Source organism: Simochromis diagramma, unplaced genomic scaffold (assembly GCF_900408965.1).
Source record: "Simochromis diagramma unplaced genomic scaffold, fSimDia1.1 OVJJ01000481.1, whole genome shotgun sequence".
NCBI lineage: Eukaryota > Metazoa > Chordata > Actinopteri > Cichliformes > Cichlidae > Simochromis > Simochromis diagramma.
The window spans coordinates 3,415,647-3,439,932 of record NW_024386898.1 but is presented as its reverse complement, the minus strand read 5'-3'; the positions used below and the strand labels follow the sequence as shown (position 1 = coordinate 3,439,932).

The 24,286-nt window shown below is 39.2% G+C and overlaps 2 protein-coding genes across 4 annotated transcripts; both read left to right on the top strand.

The window, feature by feature from the left end:
* Window positions 1–1,372: 1,372 nt before the first annotated feature.
* On the top strand, window positions 1,373–7,540 carry si:ch211-117n7.7 (uncharacterized protein LOC751622 homolog). 3 transcript variants are annotated; one of them, XM_040034562.1, is made up of 14 exons: window positions 1,373–1,628; window positions 2,151–2,232; window positions 3,431–3,546; window positions 3,640–3,745; window positions 3,893–4,012; window positions 4,128–4,158; window positions 4,245–4,290; window positions 4,610–4,739; window positions 5,876–5,913; window positions 6,361–6,443; window positions 6,552–6,634; window positions 6,753–6,831; window positions 6,971–7,092; window positions 7,191–7,540. In XM_040034562.1, the coding sequence occupies exons 1-14, from the start codon at window positions 1,553–1,555 to the stop codon at window positions 7,210–7,212; spliced, it is 1,134 nt and encodes a 377-aa protein (XP_039890496.1). In that variant the 5' UTR covers window positions 1,373–1,552; the 3' UTR covers window positions 7,213–7,540. The 3 variants fall into 3 exon arrangements, with proteins under 3 accessions (XP_039890496.1, XP_039890497.1, XP_039890498.1); XM_040034563.1 differs by lacking the exon at window positions 2,151–2,232 and having other exon boundaries at window positions 1,376–1,628; XM_040034564.1 differs by lacking the exons at window positions 2,151–2,232; window positions 3,431–3,546 and having other exon boundaries at window positions 1,378–1,628.
* Window positions 7,541–8,791: 1,251 nt separating this feature from the next.
* tm9sf3 (transmembrane 9 superfamily member 3) lies at window positions 8,792–24,216 on the top strand. The gene is made up of 15 exons (XM_040034558.1): window positions 8,792–8,973; window positions 9,870–10,065; window positions 10,213–10,335; window positions 14,005–14,165; window positions 14,299–14,376; window positions 14,687–14,818; window positions 14,933–15,099; window positions 16,557–16,651; window positions 16,764–16,894; window positions 17,599–17,738; window positions 18,461–18,529; window positions 18,622–18,768; window positions 18,876–18,959; window positions 19,054–19,130; window positions 22,555–24,216. The coding sequence occupies exons 1-15, from the start codon at window positions 8,881–8,883 to the stop codon at window positions 22,620–22,622; spliced, it is 1,761 nt and encodes a 586-aa protein (XP_039890492.1). The 5' UTR covers window positions 8,792–8,880; the 3' UTR covers window positions 22,623–24,216.
* Window positions 24,217–24,286: the final 70 nt, after the last annotated feature.

Here is a 24,286-nt window from a genome sequence, read left to right as displayed (position 1 = left end):
ACCAATGTGACTGCTGCCAAAAATCTAAAACATATTTCTTGTAGTATAGAAACCTCCCAGACTGTCGGTGATCAGTAAATGCTCCCAAGGGTGCACTAGTGTTTTTGGTGTGGATTGCAAATCTGTTTTTATTTCTTTCTTTTTTCTTTTTTGCATCTTATATTTTATATTTTAAAGTGGTCCTGAGCAGTAGCTCTCCAGGCTTGTCAGTTTCAGTCCAGTCCTTGTAGTTGGCCATTTTCAAAGGTTTTGTTTTGTTTTGTTTTGTCACTTAATGCTGATCTATGAATCATTCAAGCATTAAAATAAACTTACTCAAAGGATGGACTGGCGTTCTGTCTGCGCATAACTTAGTACACTTATCAAAAAAACAATTTTAAATTGTATCTTTTGGCACTTTATCACTAGCAGCCTGTATCATAACACATGATATGTTCTCATTGCTTTAGCTAAATCTACAAAAAATGCAATAGATAACACAGTTTGACAGACATAAAATAATGTTTTTGCACCAGCAATGAGATTCTCTAAGGGCTCTTAGCTGAAAACATTTTACACTGTGTTCAGCATGCTATTAAATAAGTCTTACAATACTGGACAAGTGTGGGGCAAAAGAAGAAGTGTCAGGTCTAAAATACTGGATCAGAAAATCATGTCCTCATGAAACACATAAAATGTCAGGAAAGACCTGACACAGGACCTGAAAGATGCATCTGGCCCTTCAGTTGATCAATGAAAAATGCTCTCAGTGGAAGGCTGACAGGCAAGTAGCCATTGTTAATGATGGGAAACAGGGACGAAAGGCTGAGGTGCGTCAAATTACACAAGAAGCATGTCTTATGGAGTGAGGAATCCACATTTTAAATTATTGGTTCAATTAGTGATCAATATGTGCAAGGGAGGTAAAGAGAGAGGGATAACAGTTAATTTCTACAGCCCTAAATCTCTGCAGTGTTTTGGGGCTACATTTCAGTCAGTAATGTTGGGGAACTTCAGGTAGCCTGGAGAAGTATTCGAGTACTTACATAATACTTAATTTTAGGAAGTATTTTGCCCAAACTCTCCTTTAAATGCTTTTTTAGTAGATAGTGAAAGAACTGGGCCTTTTCTATCATTTAGTTGTTTATCTATCACTTAATTACTTTGTGGTTGTGGTGAATGGCCATGACGCAGGTTTTTATTAGGAGGAAAAGCTTTAAAAAGATTTATGCCCCTGTTCACAAAGCCTTGCAGAGAGCCAGACTGGACTCTTGCTTCTGACCCCGGACCTGATGTTTGACACCCCTTGCCACAGACTGTATCGAGCTGTATAGATTGCTGTCTTAAGGTGTGTAACAAATATTGTGCTTTGTAGTGCAAACATGTGCTACCTTAACAGCCTCTGGCACCGCCCTTTCACCGCGAATCAGGTCTTTGAACGGACTTCGGTCAAAGTTTGCTGTAGTTCCTTGCGAGCCATATAACTGTCCCAGACGTTTAGCTGTACAGATAAAGTCTCTTTTTGTTCAATATAACTGACATTAAATAATGAAGAGAAGGGACGTTAAACAGAATGAGCCATCCTCCGACAATAGCGGGGTACAGCGGACTTCCAAATCCAAGAAGAAGGAGGGGACACGGTCACCACAGTGAGTTAGCTAGCTTACCTTACTGCATTAGCTTTTACCTTTTAACGGCTTGTGGAATTAAAAGTTCTACTAGCAGTCTGCACTAAGACAGTTTTCGCGTGTAGTTTATTATTCCGTTTGTTACACGTTTGTAAGCGCAGGACAGGCATTTTACTACATGACGCTATATGGTGTTACTACTACAAGCACGCTTTTACTAGACCATAATAGAGTTGATAGGTTGTTAGCTAGCTAAATGGACATTGAAGCATTGAGCAAACGCATTTAGCGAAGACAACAATATCAAAAACTCATAAAGGGCGTTGTTGTAAACATTTGAAAATATGTCTTGCATAATGGTCATATGTTGAAATTCTAACGCACTACAGATCAATACAGTAACTAGTGGAACAATACAAGTGAGTCATTTTCCCAGAGTACAGGAATTCCTGTAAGTGTTGTTGAAAACTAAACTGTGTCAGGGACTGGAAGTGTCTTGAAAATGTGAAAATATAACATCACTAACAGACGCATCTTCTACAGAGCGACTGCCCAGTAAAACAAAGGTTGCATTGCGTCATCCTGCAAAGAATGGCAGCCCGACTATAAACAGGAAAAAAGAGAGGTGATTAATTAAAAATCTGCAGTGAACTTTATTTTTTCAGAAAAGATTTGAATAATAAATTCAAGGAGTTAACTTTAGATAGTGATGGCTTTTGGAACAAGTGACCTCCTAGATGTTTCCCCCGAGCAGTACAGAGAGATCAGTCTTTGACTAAAAGGGCTCTTCTGGCTGATTAAAGTGTTAATGGAAGGGGTGGGATGTATTGTCCATTAATTGGCAATAGTCTGAATAGCATCCTTTTTTCCGCTGTTGCCTCCAGGGAGTCCAGACTGACTCCAATGACAGCCTGCTGTCTTGATTAGATTGTTCAGTTCTTCTCTCCCATATTAATGTCTCTATATTAATGCTGCATCCACAGACTGATAGGACATGTGGAGAGCTGCTTGGTGCACACCAGTGGGAATAAGTGAGCATTTCCAAGTACATCTGCTCAACCTGGTCCACAGACCCTTCAGTGTGTCTCTGAGGGAGATTTTATTTATGTATTTATTTTTTTGGGGGGGGGGGCTTTTGTTTCTCAGATCTTGCCTGAATAGAGCTGCAGGTGGCTTCTTTTTGCACCACTCAACAAACTCATCCACCACACCCCCGTCCTCCTCTCCCCTCACTTGATGCTTCTCACATTTGCTGAGTCATTCAAACTGTCTGCAGGGATGCAGCTGAATTTAGATGTCATGAAGAGGAGAAGTGGGAGCCAAACTTTTTAGTGTTGCTGTAGTGTTGATTTGGTGTTTAAACACAGATTGGACAGTTAGGGGTAGGCGGAATAAAGTCATCAGAAGTTTATAATAATTTTTGGATAAAGAGAGAAAGTCGGTGTCAGTGCAAACAGGAACGGCCTAGTCTACTGAAATTGTACGCCTCCAGACTGTTTTATACCTTTTGTAAATGCTTTCATGTTTATATGACTGATGCAAAAACAGTGAGTCATGTTCATGGAGATTTTGCACCCCTTGAGTCACTTGCCAGTGTTTTCCCACTCTGTTTGTACACAGTGTTAAGTCTCAGGTGAACATGCTGAAAACCTGCGTATGCCTATTTTCTTTTACACAAAGACAGTGGAACAAGAATCAATCAAGGAATAGTTGAAGAATCTGTCCAATAAGCACAATTGCCAATCAATAAGATCTTATCAATATCCATCTTTAGTCTCCAGTCACATTGTTTTTATTTCTGTCTTTTTTCTGTCTCCTTATAGGTCCCAAGGGTGGCTAAAAAAGGGCTTATTGGCCCTCTTTGTTATCTTGGTTGTGGTGCCTTTCTCGGTGAAAATGCTTCCAGAATTAATTCAGCACTTTGTTTACACACACAGAAGTATGTGAAAATCCAGTTTGCCGCTTGGATGTACTGTAAATCCTTAGCTTGCTACTCAGAAAAAAAAGCACCTCTCTTTTTTCCTGTTTATAGTCAGCCTGCCATTCTTTGTTGACCTCAGCCGACCTGCTGATTTCTCCCTTAATCACACCATCAACATGTACTTAACATCAGAGGAAGGAATTTCCCTCGGCGTATGGTGAGCATAAGCTAAGTTAAACTTTTTTCTTTTCTTTTTTTTCCTAGCATAGCTTTTAAAATCCTAAGACTAAAGGACAACACTTGTTTTTTAATGATCCAGTTGTTGGTTGTATTTCTAAGCGGTGCATTGTTTTGACCGTCAAAGGCACACTGTCCCTGAAAGTCGGTGGAAGGAGGCACAGGGGAAAGACTTGGCGTGGTACCAAAACACTTTAAGCGATGGAAGTCCAGTTTTCATATATCTTCATGGAAACACAGGCACGAGGTATTATAAATAATGCATTTGTATTACAGCTGCAGATACAAAGAGTAGAGGTTCCACACTTTGGAAAAAATACCAATTTTTTGGCTCTGTGGCTTTTTTTTTATGAATCCAACAGGGCAGCTCCTCATCGGGTGGGAGTTGCAAAAGTGAGTGATCACAAATACAAACATATTAATCTTTTAAAAGGTCTTTGTGGCCATTCTGATGACAAATAAGTGTTATGTGTCAACAGATATTGAGTGCTCTTGGTTACCATGTCCTGGTGCCTGACTACAGAGGTTGGTACAAATGAAGATTTATGACTCTTATTTAAACATATTTTCTATTTCAGTGCTTTTTTGCCTTAGTATTGAATGTAAAGCAAAACCTTCTCACATTGATTTAATATCATTTGCAGACATATAATCACTGTGAACTAATTTTGTTGCGCTTGATGAGTTGTTTGTTGTAAGGCAGTCAAAAGAGATCAGTTCAGCTTCAGGTCAATGTCTGATGAGGGTTTTCCTCTAAGTGACTGCCACCTTGTGGCTGCTTTGCTCTCAAGATCAGCTCTCTGACGTGACCGTGAATAGCAAATGATGTGACAAACTCTGGCAGGTTTTGGAGATTCCACCGGAGAGCCAACTGAAGCCGGTCTGACCACTGATTTTCTCTGCGTGTACAACTGGGTCAAAGAACGCAGCAGAAACAGCCTTGTCGTTATCTGGGGACATTCTCTTGGCACTGGGTCAGTAAGGAAAGACTCCTGATGTGCAGCATTTTGGAAACCTTTACACACTCCCAAAAAATGTTTGGAATACTTGTCACATCCTCCTCCTTTTAAAATATTGAAGTAATAATCTGCAACAGTCAAGAGCTATTCTAAATTTCATTATCGAATTGGACAGAAAGCAATAATGGCATTCGACTGTAAAAAGTAAAATTTGCTTGTTGGGGCAAAAAAGTCCTGCATAGGCTGCAAAGTTGGATTTCTACTATAAAACCTGATAGAAGCAGCTGGATGACGTTGGTACAGTTCTTTTTACTTCAGGCTTAGGATAAGCTGCTGATCTTAACCAGGACCCATCAGCTGAACAACTGAAGGTAAATGATGAGAAGCCATAGCATTTTTAGTTCTACCAACTCATCCAGGCTGTTTTATATGCAAAAATGATGAACAGGATCAGGAGGCTAATAACATTAATGAGCAAAGTTAACAGTTGTCAAAGAAAACATCTTAAAAATACATAATTTCCTGGTGCTTAAGCCTGGCAGGAGGGTAATTTAAATCTGGAATAATTCATCAGCAACTGTGTGGTAATGATGGCAGATAGTTCACAGCCCAGCTCGGCACCCTAAAGATCCCTGTTTGGAAGTACTTCAGATTTTTGTCACTAGGCAGCAAATTATGGAACCTTACCTGTACTGACTGACTGAATAGAAACGGAGGAAGCCTTATGAATAGGCAAGTGATAAACGCTTTATGCAACGCAGATCCCTCATGAATTGAATATTTCCCGTTTCATATTGAGAAATAGCTTTTCTGTCTTTTTCCAGGTGGAGATAATTCGGTGCTTAATGTCTATTTTTTATGTTAACCTAATTTTTTTGTTCATTTTCTAATATCTAGGTTATTTTTTTTAACAGACGTGTTCATTTTGAAATGAATGTAGTTGCACATTTAGCTGTTTTTCATTGTATTGGTTCACCCTTATAATGCTCAAAACAAGATACCTCGAACCAGTTTGCATTTCTTTAAAAAAACATAATCAAATTGGATTTGGTTGAAATTAGTCGACAGCTATAATGAATCTGGCAACATCGATGAGATGAGAAGGTGACATAGTGGATAAACTGAAAATGCTTTTCTGTATTTCCGTGCAGAGTGGCGACTAACACTGCAGACAAACTTCTGGAGCAGGGTAGGTTTTGCTACTAATGAATCAAGCAAATAGAAGTAATGCCCGATTTAAACTTCTGCGAGGAATCTTTGCAGGGCCTACGACTTAACCTTTGTCCCCACATTTATTTTTGTGCCCTCCATTCTGTTCAGTAACTAATGGTTACCACGTGGTAACCATTAGTTACTGAGTCCTCATGTTGATGCTAAGATTATTTTTCCATATACTGAGGTGATGATTGTTATTATCTCACTGATAAATTCAAAGACTGCAGTGAAAAGCAGCACAGGAGGAATCCAATATATAACCCAATATCTGCGGCTACATCGACCAGATGTGTTAGCTGCGTTTCTTATAAGGTGCACGTCAGGTTGCGTCGTAGGCTATGATGTAAAGTTCCCGCTGAAGCATAAATTGGGCATAAGAGCACGTGAGCTCAACATGGTGATTGTTTCCCGTTCTTTTCAGGAGTGGTGTTTGATGGGGTGATCCTCGAAGGCGCATTCAATACTGTTCGGCAAAATATTCCTCCATTTAACCCTTTTGCTTGGGTATGCTCGTCTAACCTACCACTTTTAGTATTTGCTGTATTTATTTCATGTGACTGTGTTACTGCATCACAACCGACTTTACAATGACTTTTTTCTTTGTGTTTAAAGCGTTACTGGAAATTTCCAGGCCTTGGTTACTTATACCGAGCACCATGGGAGGATTATAAGTTTGTCTTTCCTACTGAAGAAAAGTAAGTTGGTTATGTACATACAGTAGTGAAATATTAAGAGATATGTAATACGTTAATAAGCTAAAAATGTTATTACTAGAAAAATGCTGTGATTTGATATAGCTCTGTTATTCTGCAGTTTGAAGAAAATGAGAAGCCCCATACTTTTCCTTCATTCTGAGGATGATCACTTGGTTCCCATTGAGGTTGCTCAGCAGGTATCAGTGGCACAGACAGCTGCTTGTCATTTAAAGTAAACTGAGTCAGTGTTTTCATTAGAGCTGTAAGTAATTAATGACTCTTCTAGGAACATTTTTGTTTTAGGTAAACTGAAATTCCTTCTCTTTACTCCCCCAGACATACGAGGTGGCAGCGCGTGCCCAGAATACAGAGAGAGTCAAGCTGGTGACATTTGAAGGGTCTCTGGGATATCTGCACAACGGCTTATACAGAGACCCCCGTCTGCCTGAAATCGTAAAGTGAGAAAACATCACACTAATCGTGCTCATAGTGATTACACCAAATCTGTTTCATTTCCACAACATGTGTACTGTGTTTCCTCATGTCTCTTCTACAGGAGGTTTGTGCAGTCTTTGTAATGCTGGAAAGACGTCTGAAGCAGAAAGGCCTCGTCATACTTCACATGGAGACCACTGATTTAATGAATTGCTTTACTTATTTTGCAAAAAAAAGTGATTTACTGAAACATCTTAATGAATTCTGAACACTGTAAATTGAATGAGTTTAAAGTTTTTAATGAACTGAAAGAATTTTTGAAGCTTTTATAAGATTGTGTTTCTAAATGAGTTGCAGCTTTAGGATTGTTAACTGGTGATTTTTGTGATTGTAAATAGGAAATGGAAATGTGAGACATTACCACACAAGTGATAACTTGTGTTATCTTCTGTTATCACAAGTGTCGTTAAAGAAAAAAAAGGAAATAAAGACAGAATGGTAAATGGCCTGCATTTGTATAGCGCTTTTTCTAGTCCCTAAGGACCCCAAAGCGCTTCACACTACATTCAGTCATTCACCCATTCACACACACATTCACACACTGGCGATGGCAAGCTACGTTGTAGCCACAGCTGCCCTGGGGCGCACTGACAGAGGCGAGGCTGCCGGACACTGGCGCCACCGGGCCCTCTGACCACCACCAATCCTGAGGTAAATCGTCTAAACCACAGAATATGTAGAGCATACAGATAAGTTTTTGAGAATTTCATTTTTATGTCTGTCTTGTTAAAAACAGCTACAAGATGGGACCTCTGAGGACTATAGTTCAACATGTATGATATCCACAAAGGTGTTAAAAAAATCTGCTAATATTAAATGATTTCTTCCACTGTAAGGAAATACAAAGAAGGAAACACAAGGAAATGGTATATTTATCATTGCATTAATTAAAGTTATGTTGACTGACTGTGAACCAAGCCCTCTGTAAATTATGGTAATGTCATCTGCTGTGCAGTTTCACCCAAGTAGGGGGCAGTAAATGAGAAACACGGTAACTTTCAGTTAAAGTTGATATTTGTAATGTAAAACTAATTTTCATTTTGAAGCATCAGAATCTGACTCAGACAATTGTACATATTAAATGAGACCATAGAGCATTTAAGTAGTCAAGGAAGACGAGTGTCTGTTTGAAAATCAGTCTACCAAGTCAGCCTACCTTGAGCTGAACTGTGTCCTTAAAGATAAATGTAGTCAAAGTGCATAGGAACTTTTAAGTTACAGTCTTAAACTCAGGTTTAACTTATCAGCTTTATCCAAAGAATAACCTAGAACTGCAATCCAAACAAGTAGGACATTTAGAGGTTGCTGCGCTTGCTTAAAATTGTGCATTATCGTGGCTCAGACTGACAAATTGTTCGGACAACTTTGGGCCCATTAAGAGGCCTCATCAGACAGTGAATAGACCCGCTTGTTGTACTCGAGGATCATGTTTCATGCACCAGCTCTCTGTCAAAGTTGAAGCTCCAGTCTTTGCAGTCGGATGACGTGGCCGAAGGTTGCGGTAGATGCGCCGACAGAGTTTCTATAGTCACCGTGTATCCATCGTTTTCTGCGCTGACTGGACCTCGTCAGCCACGTGCCTCTTTTCAGCCAATCGAACGTGCATACGACGAACGCTCATGAGGCTCTTACGCCATATGCGTACGAGAGCATCCCTAAAAATTGCCTCTGTCATACAACCAGGAAGAAGGTGGGATAGCCGTGCAAAGCTAACATCCCCAGTCTTTCTGCACACTTTTTTTCCGAAAATAATGGGATATTCCAGGTGGAAGGTGGTAGCGGCGGTGTTTTTCGCACTTGTATGTTCTTTATCACCTGTCGACGCAGACGAACATGACCACACGGTAAGACACCTTTTTGAGAGGCCGACTGAAAAGGGGGAGCCTTGAAAATAATGGACGTTTGTGCTCTGTGTAACCTGCTAACTGTAGCCGCGACGGCTAGCTACACACCACAAAACAGAATTATAAACGTGACAGGGTTCATGACTTGGTCTTTGTGGGTTATATACTGATACTGGGTGAGCTATCAAACGGGTAGGCATTCATTTAGCCGGCTAAGTTGTCACTACTTATCGGCCTAAGTGCTTATGAGTAACGTTTGCTTGCTAGCTTGTTAGCACATCTTCCAAGCTGGTCTTTGCAACCTTACTTGAGCACCGGCGGAAGCTACACTTAAGTTAGCAGCTAGTTAGCCTGTAGCTAACGTTAGTTAGTTAATCAAAGGCAAGATTTATAAAACTGCCGTCCGTTTAGCCTCGCAAACACAATTAATGAAAAACATTTACTCTTGACATCGATTAAACTTTAGGCCCTCTTCATATTACTTTTGTTCTCCGTTGTCAGATCCAGCCGCCCTAATTACACCTGGCTAACAAGATAATAATGTGCATTACATTGTCTTAATTATAAATGGGGCGCTAATGTGGAAGCTGTTAAGTAAAGAGGCGGATGTTGCATTCAAGAGAACTTCCTTGGTACACATAGCTAACACACAATAGTGCTACGAGGATGGCTCGATAACAGTGTGAAAAGAGCCTGAAATTTACATTTGTTTGCATGATTTATAACGTGATAGTGCTCTGAAAGTTGCTGCTATTGTTTTAAAAGTTGTTGGCAACTCACAGAAGTTTCTTTGGTGCACTATCGATAGAATAAGAATAGGACATCAGCAGTACTTGCAGAACTGGTGTAGCATTCCTGGATTTAATTATAAGAGTCCTCCTGTTTTCCTTTTGCAGTACACAGATAAGGAGGAGGTAGTTTTATGGATGAACACAGTGGGGCCTTACCACAACCGACAGGAGACATACAAGTATTTCTCGTTGCCCTTCTGTGCGGGCTCCCAGAAGACCATCAGTCATTACCATGAAACACTTGGAGAGGCTCTGCAGGGAGTGGAGCTTGAATTCAGCGGCTTGCAAATAAAGTTCAAAGGTACTTACACTGACTTCCACCTCTTTAGGACTTTTGAATCAGCAAGAGCATTATAACTAAAAAATGTTGCTTGTCTCTGGATGTCTGGCTTTATTAATTCCACAAAACTTCCTACACTTACTAAAAATGTGATATTTATCTTTGTAGAGGAAGTCATGCAGTCAACATACTGTGAAATAGAGTTGGACAAAGCCAAACGGGATGCTTTTGTCTACGCCATAAAGAATCACTACTGGTACCAAATGTACATAGATGACCTGCCAATCTGGGGTAAGTTGATAACCACTTTTTATTTTATTAACACATCTACTTTTACATGTTTCTTTTGTTTTGTCTAGCTTCTGAGGTGTGTTCTTATTACTATAGATGTAATAGGTATAATGTCAATCTGCTGAAGATTGATATTGGGCGACATTCATCTTTTGACTGTTATTACCCTGTAAGCACAAAGGATTACATTCACTACTAGCAGTTTAGGGAGTAGAGGGAGAAAAACCAAAATCCAACAGCAATGAAAAAAAAAATAGACAAATTATTATTTTTGTGAACAATATTTTTATTGCTTTTTGCAACAGCATACAAAGATTTGTTTTCACAGTAATATGCAGCAGTAGTAAAGTCACTCCCCCCCCCCCCCCCCCCCCCCCCAAAAAAAAACCAAAAACATAGCCAAATTTATTTTTAACATCTCTCTCATCTCAGAATTTCACGCATCCCCTCTTACTGGCTATTAGTGGTGATGTGGCATCCAAGAGCTGTGTCAAAGTGCTAATATTTAGAGTAGAGTGACCGACATTTTCATCCTGATGGTGAAGAAGTAAAACCAGTTCTTATTCTTGAGATGACTGGTCCATTTATTCTTTACCGGTGTTGTAGGGAGGTGTAACCGGACACAATGTCATGTGTCAAATGTCAGAATAAAAGGCACTCAAGATTTAGTCTATGTTGTATTATATTGTTTTTGTTTTGAATCAGCTTAATTAGTGCAGTGTACCGGTTGATTAGCTTATATACAGCTTTACGTTTTAGAATAATTTTATGGTATTATGCTGACTGAAAAATATACTAATGAGTGGAACCATTTTGACATAAAATGAATAAAGACACTGGATGTACTGAGTGTTAGGGCTGTCCAGAATAATAAACACTTCCCAAGGTGAGCTCTTCAGCCCATGTGTTAAAGACAATGGCTGTGGTGTTTTTTCATCTTTATCTGTGTATAAAATGATAACTCGGAGAGAAAGTTGGAAGCAACAGCATGTTTAACTTTTCTCTCACGCTGTGCCCCGCTGCTGTCTCACTTTTTGAAACCTCTCCGTCCACTCACCCACTGAACATGTCAGAAAGAGTCAGAGTGCTGTTCCTGTGCCAAACAAGCAAGACATTGTTAAGATGTGTAGGATACAGTCTATCTTGTATTTTATTTCTTTTGAAAAGAAGCTTAAAAATAAAACAGTTGTTAAATTGGCAACAAATTGTTTATATTTCCAATTTGATTGCTGAATAACAACCTAATGAACATTAAAATAGTTGAATATTTGGATACAGAGCTCATAAAAATTCTCCTGCAGGTTTTAGTATTCATTTCCCATGTGCAAAAGCGTTTCATATAAACCAAAAGAAGGATATTAATGACTCACTACTGTTACTGAGTCAAGACTATCACTCTTAACAAGCAGTCAGTGTGAACACTCACATATGTTGGAGTAGTACAATGGTGCCACTCCTACCCTGTTTAAACAGACTATGCAAGCTGATGTAGAAGGAAGTGGGAGGGGCGCTGGTATTTGCTCAAACGTTGCTGAGTTATGTGTCGCATAATTAGGAGCGTCATGAATATCTATAAGTCTAACATCCGGGTTGCTATTGTGTGAGAAGTGCACTGGTGTGCCTTTCTTTTATGAGATGTTTATCAGGGTTATTTAGCTCAGCAATTGCAGACCTGTCGTTCATCACTTTCAGAACTTGCTCACTCGTAGTACCGCTTACTAAAGTGAGCTCGCCTGCATAATATTATGTATGCTAGAACAAAAATTCCTGTCTACATTAATTTGTGGTGCAGAATGTGGAACAATTTTTCAGGCATTAAACAAACGAAAAAAAAATATATACATATATAGTTAAAATACATGTAGCCACAACATTAGATTTTTATGTTACCATTAGTCATGTCCCCATGTAGTGGAGTAACAGGCTGCTGATTCATAGTTCTTGCTTTGCATCAGACTTCTTTGCTCAGCAATGACCTTTTATGAAAACTAAATCCTGACTGTAACAAGTGAGTAGAGATTATGCTGTTACAAAGTTATCAAACCTTGCCTTTATTTGGCATTTACACCCTGATTGTTAATGTTGTATAACTAAAGGTTTGCTGCGTTTATTTTCACCTGTCAGGGCTCTAGACTAACTTTTTGCCATGGGCGTACCGGTACGCCTAACTTTTTAAAGTTAGGCGTACCAGCACAAAAGTTAGGCGCACACAAATTTTATAATAATTTATATAATATAATGTGTTTTTCTGGATACACTGTGCTTTTTCAGCATTCAAAGATTGATGACACCGTGTCAGAGCACTGGCTATGAATTTCAGAAGGATCAGGCCTTAACTTAACAGAAAAGTTAGCAATAGTTCTTTTCCTATTACAGCTACATCCACTTCTGTCGTGCCTAGGCTGCTCATAGGGCTGGGTATCATCACTGATTTCTATAATCCATTCGATTCTGGTTTTCAAAGTCCCGATTCGATTCAACTTAGCCTCAGACAGTCAGAAATATTATAATTCTGATCATTTATCAGTACTGACTTCATCAGAATTGTGAACATCACAGCAGATGCCTTTGTGTGAAAGTAACAGAGAATAAAACACAGAAAAACATGAAGGAGATTTTCCTGGTCTGGCTTTTTATAGCAGATAACCTTAAAATATTCTACAATGTTCTGCATATAAAGTTTAAATTTCTTCAGTATTGAACAACAGAAAAAAATAGGCTTTCTTGTCCGAGGTCATTTAAGTGAAAAAAAGAAAAAGACAGCAGCCACAGCGCTGTAAACAACGGTAGACTGGTGGGTAATACAGAAAACAGAGATTGGAGACGGGAAACTGTTCTTCAAGTACAGAGAGAGATAGAGAGAGAGAGAGCTAGCTGTGCATGAAGTGTGATTTTAATAGTCGTGGAAGCAAAACAGCAAAATTCATGACGACATTGATCAAATGTGAAGCGCAGTTTGCTGCTTCTTTTGCTGCTGGCTCGGTGAATTTTGGTTGAAAGAGAGACAAAACCTGCAGCTCAGAATCAGCGCAAAAAGACGTAAACACAGCGCGGACCAGACGCATCAGAACCGCTAAGCTCCGACAGCGTGTCCGTCTGCGGGCCGTCGGGTGAGAAAGCCGAGAAAGACAAAGCTGATTCTGATGCGTTGGGTCTGTGTTTACGTCTTTGTGTGGAGTCCGTGTACCTGCTCTCATTTGCTGTTTGGTTGTTGTTGAAATGGTTTTGTGAGCTTTAATCTGAGAATCTGGCGTTTCTGGCAAAACACAGTTATATTTAAAAGTCGATTCAGGATTTAATGAATTGATATCGCTTTATTCAAGCTACTCACCTCCCACTTCCACCTGCACTTTCAACTGGACCACGGCCAATCAGAGAGGTCCCGCCCCTTACTATCTGATTGGTTTAGTCCACGATAGGGGAATAATGTGTGTCTGTTGTTGACCACAGGGAAGGTTGCAGATTTATTTATTTATTTATTTTTTTGCTACCCGAAAAGTTGGTCGCACAGGTGCAACCAAATTTTTTTTTTTTTTTAGTCGCACCACTGAAAAATTTGGTCGTATTTGCGACCAAATTGGTCGCACTCTAGAGCCCTGCCTGTCCGTTGGACCACTGCTGAATGAGATCTCGAGTTGTTTTTTCGTTGTTTTTTTTTTTTTTTAAAAGGTATTGTTGGTGAGGCTGATGAAAATGGAGAAGAGCACTACCTGTGGACGTATAAGAAACTAGAGATCGGCTTCAATGGCAATAGAATCGTTGACGTAAATCTGACCAGTGAAGGCAAAGTCAGACTTGTGCCAAACACAAGAATCGCAATGTCCTATTCTGTGAGTACTTTTTGATTAACATTCTGGTAAGCTAAAAATCATTGTATATCTGCCATATTTGACTTATACTCTCTTGGGGATACATAGGACATGTAAACACATGCATAAATGCCAATGAACCTCTCCTATCCAGGTGAAATGGAAGAAGTCAGATGTAAAGTTTGAAGACAGATTTGACAAGTACCTTGATCCATCCTTCTTTCAGCACAGAGTGAGTGAAATAACTTTTGTGGTGTTTCACATGCTTCCTCATGCCAGTGGGGATACCATTGGCTTGTTGTAATAGCACAACTCTGTATGACATTTCAGAAGATGCAAGTTGAGCCTTGCAACAGATGTAATGTAAATGACCGACCTGCTCAATAAGAGTCTTTGTTTTGTTTTCCATGCAGCGTCATAATTCATTTGTTTTTACTCAAGTGTGGATATTTGATGTACTGTTTTGATGCAAAGAGCTTTCCAGTGTTGCTACCTCTTAAAGAAAATTTTTGATTTTACTATATATATATATTTTTTTTTAGATTCACTGGTTCTCCATCTTTAATTCCTTCATGATGGTCATTTTCTTGGTGGGTCTGGTGTCCATGATTCTTATGAGAACACTAAGAAAGGACTATGCCAGATACAGCAAAGAGGAGGAAATGGATGACATGGTAAACTTTGGATGTACTTGCATGCTTTAACATGGAACTAAGATCTGTTCTTGTTGTTTTTTTCCCCTCATCACGCTTTTCTCTCAGTTTCCTTATGTTGCTTTGTACCAACAGGATAGAGACCTTGGAGACGAATATGGGTGGAAGCAGGTACATGGAGATGTGTTTAGGCCGTCAAGCCATCCACTGATCTTCTCTTCACTTATTGGCTCCGGCTGCCAGATTTTCTCAGTCTCCCTCATCGTTATCATCGTCGCTATGGTTGAGGATCTGTACACAGAGTGAGTAATTGAACATTTTGTTATGATTGTAAGACTTCGCTGAGGACTGTTTTTGATCTGGTTTTTAGTTGCAAAGTTGATTTCTATGTATTGGATCCCTTATCAAAAGTCTTTGTCTTCTCTCACTTACGGTTTTATCAAAGAGCAAGGTTTAAATCATTCAGCTAAAATTCAAATATGAAATAATCAGGAAAATATGTACTGTGAAAATGCTCATTTTTGTGTAAAGTTGTGAAAAGTTGCACTCTTCTAGCACCCCCACAACTACATGAGCTCCCAGGTTTAAAAGCCTCTACGAATTTTATTCGCTTTCTTTGTTTAGCCTGAAAAGTATAAAATGTGAATTATTCTGTGTTTTAAAAAGTTCCACAGCAAAACAAATAAGCTAAAGTAAAAATACAGTTTTTGTTTGCAGAGTCTGCTGGCTTTATAGTGATATAATGACTTCAGTTTCTCAGTCAAAAAAAAGTTGTCTGGCAGCATGGGAAGGCAGTGAAAGTACTCTAAATAATCCCAAGAAATCATTTCATGCAGTCTTGGCTCTTGCAGAAGTGAAGACTGAGTTGTTGGCTTTTATTTTTAGTCTCCACAGCTATGGTAAAAATCCCATTCTGGTATGTCTAGTGGCTAATGTGGCTAAGGTTACAATTACCTTTTGATGTAAGGCTCAAAATGCTAATATTGAAGAACAATTGGAAAATGGAGACTTTTAAGATTGATGACTGAAGCCAATAGACAAGAGTTTTGTGCGGGTTGTGTTTTTGTGTTGCGTCACTGCAGAGAATGGGTATGAAGGACTGTTAACCTGGTGTCACATGCAAGCCATTTTTTCCCCTCTATAAATCCAGACTTTATATTATAACATCTGAGAAAGTTAAAGACGTGCTGTGATCTTGATAATAACATTTAATAAGATCACTCAGACAAAGAAGTGGGAGAGATACTGTGCTGCTCCCATTGGCTTCATTTCACTGTCATACCTTTTCCTAGAAGAGGTGTGAACAGCAGCAGCTCAGTTGATTTTAAAGCTACAGACTCTGAAATGGGATTGTAGAAAAAAGAACATCTGTGCTATATTTGGGAGCTACATGTTGAAAGAGGTGTTCTTGGAACTTGCATTAACTTGTTAAAAAAGCATTACCTTACATTTTGAGGGGTCTGCTAACTTACGTTAGTTTGTTGTAGTCTGTCCTGCTTAACATTAACAAAATGATTAAGGAATTAGAAAGAAGACAGAAAAAGAATAATTAATTATCATTTGTGTATAAATAAGAGGAAATTTAATAAAAAGAAGGTAACCATTTTGTAAATCAAGGAATCAAGTGTTCATTTCTATCTTTCTTCTTTTGTTTTAGACAAAGAATTGGGTGCAAGTGTGCTATAAAATACTACAAAAATTATATGCAACGCCAAGGGGAGTGGTCTTCACTTGCCCTAACTTTTTCTTTTCCCTGTAGGAGAGGATCCATGCTGAGCACAGCCATTTTTGTGTATGCTGCAACCTCTCCTGTCAATGGCTACTTCGGGGGAAGTTTGTATGCAAAACAAGGAGGTAATAAAATAGTTTGTTTTCTTACAAACAAAATATGTGTGACATGCCCTGCAAAAGCAGTTTGTCGTGTTTTGCCGTCTGATTTATTTATTTATTTTTTGGCTTAATACAGGCAGGAGATGGATTAAACAAATGTTCATTGGGGCCTTTATGATCCCAGCCATGGTGTGCGGGACTGCCTTTTTCATCAACTTCATTGCTATCTACTACCACGCCTCCAGAGCCATCCCATTTGGAACCATGGTGGGATTTCACACTGCAGCACCTCCCTAAAAACCACAATGTTATGAAGAACATCCTCCAAGTCAAGAGCCAGCATTTCAATTGTGTGGCCGCATAGATCTCTGGTATCAGCAATGGGATTTAGTCATGCAGGGGAACACAACTGAAGTAATGAGAAAAGTGTACTAACAAATTGAAACACAATACGCACACTTCACCTGATATTTATGACACTAGAGACCCAAACCCGCCATAGAGTTTTAATTCTGTTTGCTTTATTTCTTTATTCAGTGCCAAATGTTTTCAGACACTACAGCAATAAAAAACGCACACACACAAATATTTCACATATTTTTTAAATTGCTAATTACAGAAATTACAAACAGCTGTTTGTTTGCTCCACTCAGCGCTGCAGAGCTGATCAATCAAAAGTGTCACGAAATAGCCATTGTTCCCCTGACTCAGCCAAACCTCAGAAACATCTGGGGCAGGTTTTTGCTCTTTCTGTCCAAACCGGAGCATCTGCTGATGAAATCCATTCATCTGTTACTCTTCCAGTTTAATGAACATTTGAGTTTGTACCATAAGATCACGCAGTGAACATTAACTTCTGTAACACAGTCAACAAAATTAAAACAACTGATTGGGGATGTAAAACACCCTGGATAATGGCCGTAAATACAGACCGCCCAACTAAAACAATTAAATGTTTGTCATCTTTGCAGGTTGCTGTCTGCTGTATCTGCTTCTTTGTCATCCTGCCTCTGAACCTCGTGGGAACAATTTTGGGGAGGAATCTGTCTGGCCAGCCCAACTTTCCCTGCCGAGTTAATGCTGTGCCGCGGCCGATCCCTGAGAAGAAATGGTAGGTGTGGTTTGACGTGGACAGTCGCAGTTGTCTTTGCCTCAGTGACAGAGACGTGGGGTCAGATAATGGATAGAGTGTAACTGGAACTTAAGACTACCCTGAGGTCACCGCTTTCAACAGTTTTTGTTTTTAGTGTTGTCCCTCTACGATGTAAATGAGAACACGTATCCCTAAAATAATTCTCTCATGCAGACCCTGCCCCAAGTGCCGTTAGTGTTAGTTTGTAAGGGGCACCGGTCAGAGGAGAGTTATTTATGATTCTCATAAATGGCAGGTGTCCTTTATTTTGTTTATAAAATGTCAGAAGATGGAGGCTTAGCTTATCGGATCAGTGGGCAGTGAGAATATCGTACTCGATGCAGGTGACACAAGGTGTTGAATGGCCTGTGTTTAAGTTGCCAGATGTCAGGTTTAAAGTTCAAAACATTTTAGCTGTCTGCACAAACACTTTTAGGTTATGAAATATGGAAAAGCGATCGACTGCAGGTTTATTAACATTTACAACGTTCTGCCAAGCACTGTGGCTTGCTGCCAAATGGAAAAGGTAGATGTGACCTAAGGCCATTGTCTGACTCTACTTAAATTTCCAATCTGTCAACTTTTCCCCCTTGTCGCGTTCGTAACACAATTTGTCATGTGTCCTTACCCTGAAGGGGGACTCTGACACGAACACTCAAGGATACACGGCCACGTCAATATGTTGAATTTTGTGCTCTCAGGTTCATGGAGCCAGCTGTCATCGTGTGCCTTGGAGGAATCCTTCCATTTGGTTCCATTTTCATAGAAATGTAAGTGTGTTGCAGTGTTACTGAGGGACTCTGTTTAAAATGATCCAGACAGCCATGTTGAAGTGTTTTTTGTTTTTGTCCTCATGTGACAGGTACTTCATCTTCACATCTTTCTGGGCCTACAAAATCTACTATGTGTATGGCTTCATGATGCTGGTCCTGGTTATCCTGTGCATTGTGACTGTGTGTGTCACCATTGTGTGTACATACTTTCTTCTCAATGCTGAGGACTACAGATGGTGAGTTTTTTTTCCCCACATGGATCTCTGGAATATCAGCCACAAAACTGAGGCATTGTCATCCTGTCATCAATCCTCATTCTCGTTTGCTTGTCCCTCTCTTCCAGGCAATGGACGAGCTTCCTCTCTGCTGCATCCACTGCTGTTTATGTGTACATGTACTCCTTTTACTACTATTTCTTCAAAACTAAGTGAGTTTTACTCTTTATTAATCCGATGAAACATCCTGTTGTAGAAGTGCTTACATCTTACACACCTCTTACATTTTAACCTGCTGTATTTCAGGATGTATGGGCTGTTCCAGACATCCTTCTACTTTGGCTACATGGCTGTGTTTAGCACTGCCCTGGGAATCATGTGTGGTAAGTTTTAGGTCCACTTAATTTTATATCGTAGTAGGTCCAGGCCCTATTCCATGAAGCAGGTTTAGCTAATTCTGAGTTTGTTAACCATGAAATGAAAACCCTGGTTTTCTGTGCCAGGAAAAAAGTTAACTAAGTTGGTTACCGTGGTAACGGATCATGAACTAAAAAACTCTTGAGTTTTTCTCTGCGCCTAAACCAGCTGATTGACACTCACTCATTCCTCATTTGTAAAGTCCCTCTAAGAGCAAATGGAAGAGCAACTTAATTGGCAGATGTTTATGTTTTTAGAAACAGTGAAATCCCACCTTAGAAGTTAGGTTGGAAAAAAAAAAGTCACATCAGGGCTGTTACAGCCATTCACTCATCAATATATAAGGATAGAGACAGACAGCTCAGAGTAAAGTCTATGTAGTCTACATGTTTCTTACTCTGTGGACAGTAATCCAACAGTCAGACTCTTAGTCAGTTCCTCTGAAACATTACTGTAGCAGTTAATGTTGAACTTAAATGCATCTGCATAATAGCTTGCATCTGTATAAAGATGCATAATATATGATCTGTTGTCAATCATTTGTCGTGTTGTAAAAGCCACACTGATGGGGGGGAAATGTCTGTCACAGCTGGGATTTTGGAGATGGTGAATATTTGAGTGAAGATGATTTTAAGACCTGAAAACTGGACTAAATGTATTTAAAGTGCCTTTTTATATGCAGCTGCAAGCAGTCTGTATTCTGAACATATCTGCTGAAATTTGTTCACAACTTGAGATTCAGTTGTTACATGCTTTCAACATATTCAAAGGTTTTTAATTCAGACTCTGAATCTCAACATATTTCCCACAAAAAATCACAAATCAGTCTCAGTGGGTCGACAGAGAACAGGATCTGCCCAAAGGCATAGGCTCTGTAACAGATTAGCAAACGGACTGAAGTCTACTTGCAAAGCAGGAGAGATCCAAAACGGATGAATAGATCACAGGTTCAGACCAGATCAGGCCCTCATCCAGTTTAGGTTCATCCTGTCTGGATCCATTTATAATGGCTTAACTTTTCCAGATAATATTTTTTTCAAACAAAACAATGTTCATAAACTGTAGAAGAGAGAGGGAGGGAAAAAAAATGTTTTAATTTAATAAAAACGCGTCTTGAAGGTGGATCCACCCTGCAGTCTGCTACTGTCTTCAGTTTCTCTCACCTACACTCTGGCCCCGTAGGGTTAAAGCTAAATAATAAGATTTAAATATCAAACCTAAAATTAGAATTCAAGCTTCATTTAATGAAAGTTCAAGCCGGGTAAGTGATGATCCAGCTTTGAACTTCCCACACGCACACACATGTGTGTTATCAAACTTTTATTCTCTCTATGATGGTGACAGCAGACCAAGCTCATTAAAATCTCTTTTCTCTTCTTTGCTTTTTAAGATGACTGTCATGGTCCACACTGACACACATTCATATCCCTTGGTTTACTGGATTTAAATAACACTTTTTATTCACCCGTTGTCATAGTGAACTGTGGTATCAGAGCTCCATTGATGATGGCTTTCTTTCTCCACTCTCACATGCTTAACCCATGGTGAACATACTCAGAGTGGAACAAGAAACTCAAAGTTAATCAACTTTGAGTTTATTTTTAAACTCAGAGTTTGAAGACTCATCTCAGAATAGGAACTATTAGATGTTCTGCCAAATGTAAATAGCTGATCACTGCATAAACACCAGTGGTCTCATTTATAAAGGGTTGGTTTTGTGTTTATGTGACTTTACATACAGTTCGTTTAAACAAAAGAGAAAAGAAATAAATAGACGTGATGAATACATGATGGACTAAAATCTCAACTATCACGTCTCACTTCGTGTCACATGTTGGTAACACATCCACTTTATTGGAAACATACAAATAAGGAGTGTTATTTGTGCCAGTGAGGCGTGACACCATAAAAAATAGTCTGACATTAAATTCTGCTCAAGATTTCTCAATTTCCTCATCACATTCCCCGCCCTCTGAGCACAGAGACTGAGACAGTTCTTACACTTCATCTTACTCATAGTGTGGAGCAATTTCACCTTTCACTGAAGTTCAGTTTTCAAATATCTCAGAGTGCGGTTTTGTCTTGTTTTGTTTTTTTTAAATATCATTTGGAGAACTTGTGGATCAATTTGATTGGTGTAAAAATGCAAATATTGAGGTGATACTTGATGGATCACTGTCACAGCAAGAACCGTTTATTAGCAGCATTCACACTGTATATTGACAGCATTCAGAGGATTTAACCTCGCTTTACTTCTTAGTGACTGAAACATGCCTTTTGCTTCCTGCCTTTAAAAAATGTTAAAGGCAGGAAGCAGCAGCTTCCATAATTTAACATGACTATTTTTACAGTTTTACTTAAATTCGTGTCTTGCAAGGTTTGCTTTTCCTCTTACCTGCACAAATTTCCTCTAAATTGCTCATTTTCACATGAAGAATGCCACCTGCTCATGAATGGGAGTGCCTTTGTGATCTTGTGCAAATTCTCCAAAGATTGCTGCAAATTATCATCCCAGGTGGATTATTTTTGTACATCAAGCTGCAAGTCTAGCTGTCAGAAATCAAGAGAATCTGGGAAGTCTGTCAGCAGACACGGGGGACCTCAATAATTTGAAGATATTAATACAACTGCTGACATTTTATTGTTAGACGCGCACGGTACTGCGACAGGAATAAAGGAGAATTGTTGCTCAAACAGAAAGTGGTTTACGGCTTAGACAGGTGGTGGTCGAGGGGACGTGACAGTCATAGAGATGGACGTGAAAATATTAAACAGCAGGTGGTACAATGGAGGGGGCTATAGAAGTACAGTAGACAGCTGCTACGGGCAGCAATCTAATAAAAGCTTTTCACACCACCCTATAAATGATGTTAACCTGAAATTTCATTCATAGTTGGGCTTGAGTCAAACATGGAGAAAAGCACACTGACTGTATATGATTTAGGCTTATTCAGTATGAAAAATGTTAGTCGTATGTACATACAAGTAGTTCTTGCATGAAACCAATTATCTTTTTAGAGAAATCTTATTTTCTACATCGGTTATTCAGCTCTAAGTGCAGCTAAGTAGTCTTTTCCCCACCAGCTGCAAGCCAAACTCATTTTTCAGCTGAAAGAGTAATAAGCCAAGGCTGACACTCATGTACCTTGAAGGACCTTTGTGGAGCTTTCTCTGATCTGCATCAGGTACTACACTGCCTCCTGGGCTGGCTGTGTGTCTGAATGCTCATTTTGTAGATGTGGGATGTGCGTTTCTCTGCTAAAACCTTTATTGGATACCTCACCAGTAATCATCCTGTCTCGTGATGGATTTACCTGTAACAGCAGAGTTTGATACCTGGTGCTGTCAAACAAAAAGCAACTTGCTCACAGATCATCTTTTGCTTTTCAGGTGCCGTAGGATACATGGGAACAAGTGCCTTTGTGAGGAAGATTTACACAAATGTGAAAATTGACTAAGAAGTGAAGCAGCATCAACACAGGGATGTTAATGGATTTGCCTAGGCGTATCCCAAAAGACGGCGGGCACAAGTCATTCTTTATTACTTTTCTTTCTTGCAAAGAGATTGTGAGAATCTCACTTTGTACAATGTAGTTTTTCCATATATTTTTTTTTCCCCTCTCTGAAAGATTTTCAACGCCGCAACTCAATAGTGAACAACAGGAGACCTGCGGAAGAGACATCAAACACAACTTTTGATTTTTATCAGTTGCTTTCAAACAAACGTTGAGGGAGGCGGCGAATGTTTAAGGCTGACATGGCTTCTCTTTTCCAACCCAGTCCCACCTGAGACCAGAGAACATACAGTACATGTGATATTGATGGAATAGTGTAGCTCTCTTCAGTGAAGAGGCCTGAGTGTATTGAAAGCCTTTGTTCTGTTGTGTCAGAATATTGGAGAGTTGGGTTTGTGTTTGTGTTCTGACTCTGAAGTCTATTTTGTATTCATGAAGTCACTCAAATTATTGTTACTATAGTACAATTGGTTGTTTCCATTGAAATCCACTGGGGGAAAAAAACAAACAAAAAACTAAAAATGTTCACCCAATAATCATTCACCAATTTCAATTATTCTTAACTCCCTGTTAAGGTAGCAGTCCATCCAGTCAAGAGATTTTAGTCCTGCTGTAGTTTACTGTACAGACAAAGAACAGAGGGACTGAGCAACAGCTGAGGTACAGCAAGAACTGATTTTTTTAAAAATGGATGTTTGATGTGATCCCATTTATCTGTTTAGTTTTATGTTTTCTAAATGTTTGGGTTTGAATGAAGTCTACATGTAAAGATAATATATGGATGGTGGGCAGTGTATATAACCATAATAATGTACCTTTAGATGTAGATCCCAAATGTATTTTCGTTGTACAGATTTACTACAGGGTGTTGTTTTTTTCCTTTCTTCCAAAAATGAATCGTTCAGTTAAAACAATTTGTTTGTTTGGTGCTTGGGGTGGGGCTGGTGGCGCTGTTACATCTTGCCTGAAATTGCATGAAGTTTTCACCAAATCATCAAATCAGATTTCACTTCAGCGCTGTCAGTTTCTTTTTTTTTTTTCCTGATTGTTGGCATCTTCTTAGTTTCAAAATGGAAAGGTGCATTTTGATGATTTTCTAGACACTTTATTTTGATTCCATATGTTATTTAAAGCCTTAAAAAGGCTCTACATCTTCTGGTAAGCCATTTCCATCACGTTCTGTTGCCTAACCCGAAACATCGTCTGTGAATGTTCAACGGAAAGAGGCAGTGGCTTTGTTTCTGCAAACATACTGTACAAATTCAACTTTATGTACACTTAAAGCTAGATGTTTTCATAACCACACAGTGCTGCGGTGTGTTTCAAATGCTCCCCCCCCATTTTGTGTAAATTCAGTATGTACCCTACTTGTATGAGAAGTGGCATTGCCTTCTTTTTTTTCTCTTGATTTCCAGTTCTCCCCCACTGAAGTTGATTTTGGCACCTCATGTTGTGTACCAATGTCTGATTAGACATTTTGAACCTCCATATTAACTTGCTGTAAAAAGAAAATAAACATGTTTATGTACAGGGGTTATTAAAGCGTGATCTTGACTTTGATGGTAAATACTGTCGAACCTGATTAGAACAGTCTACAGCATTTATTT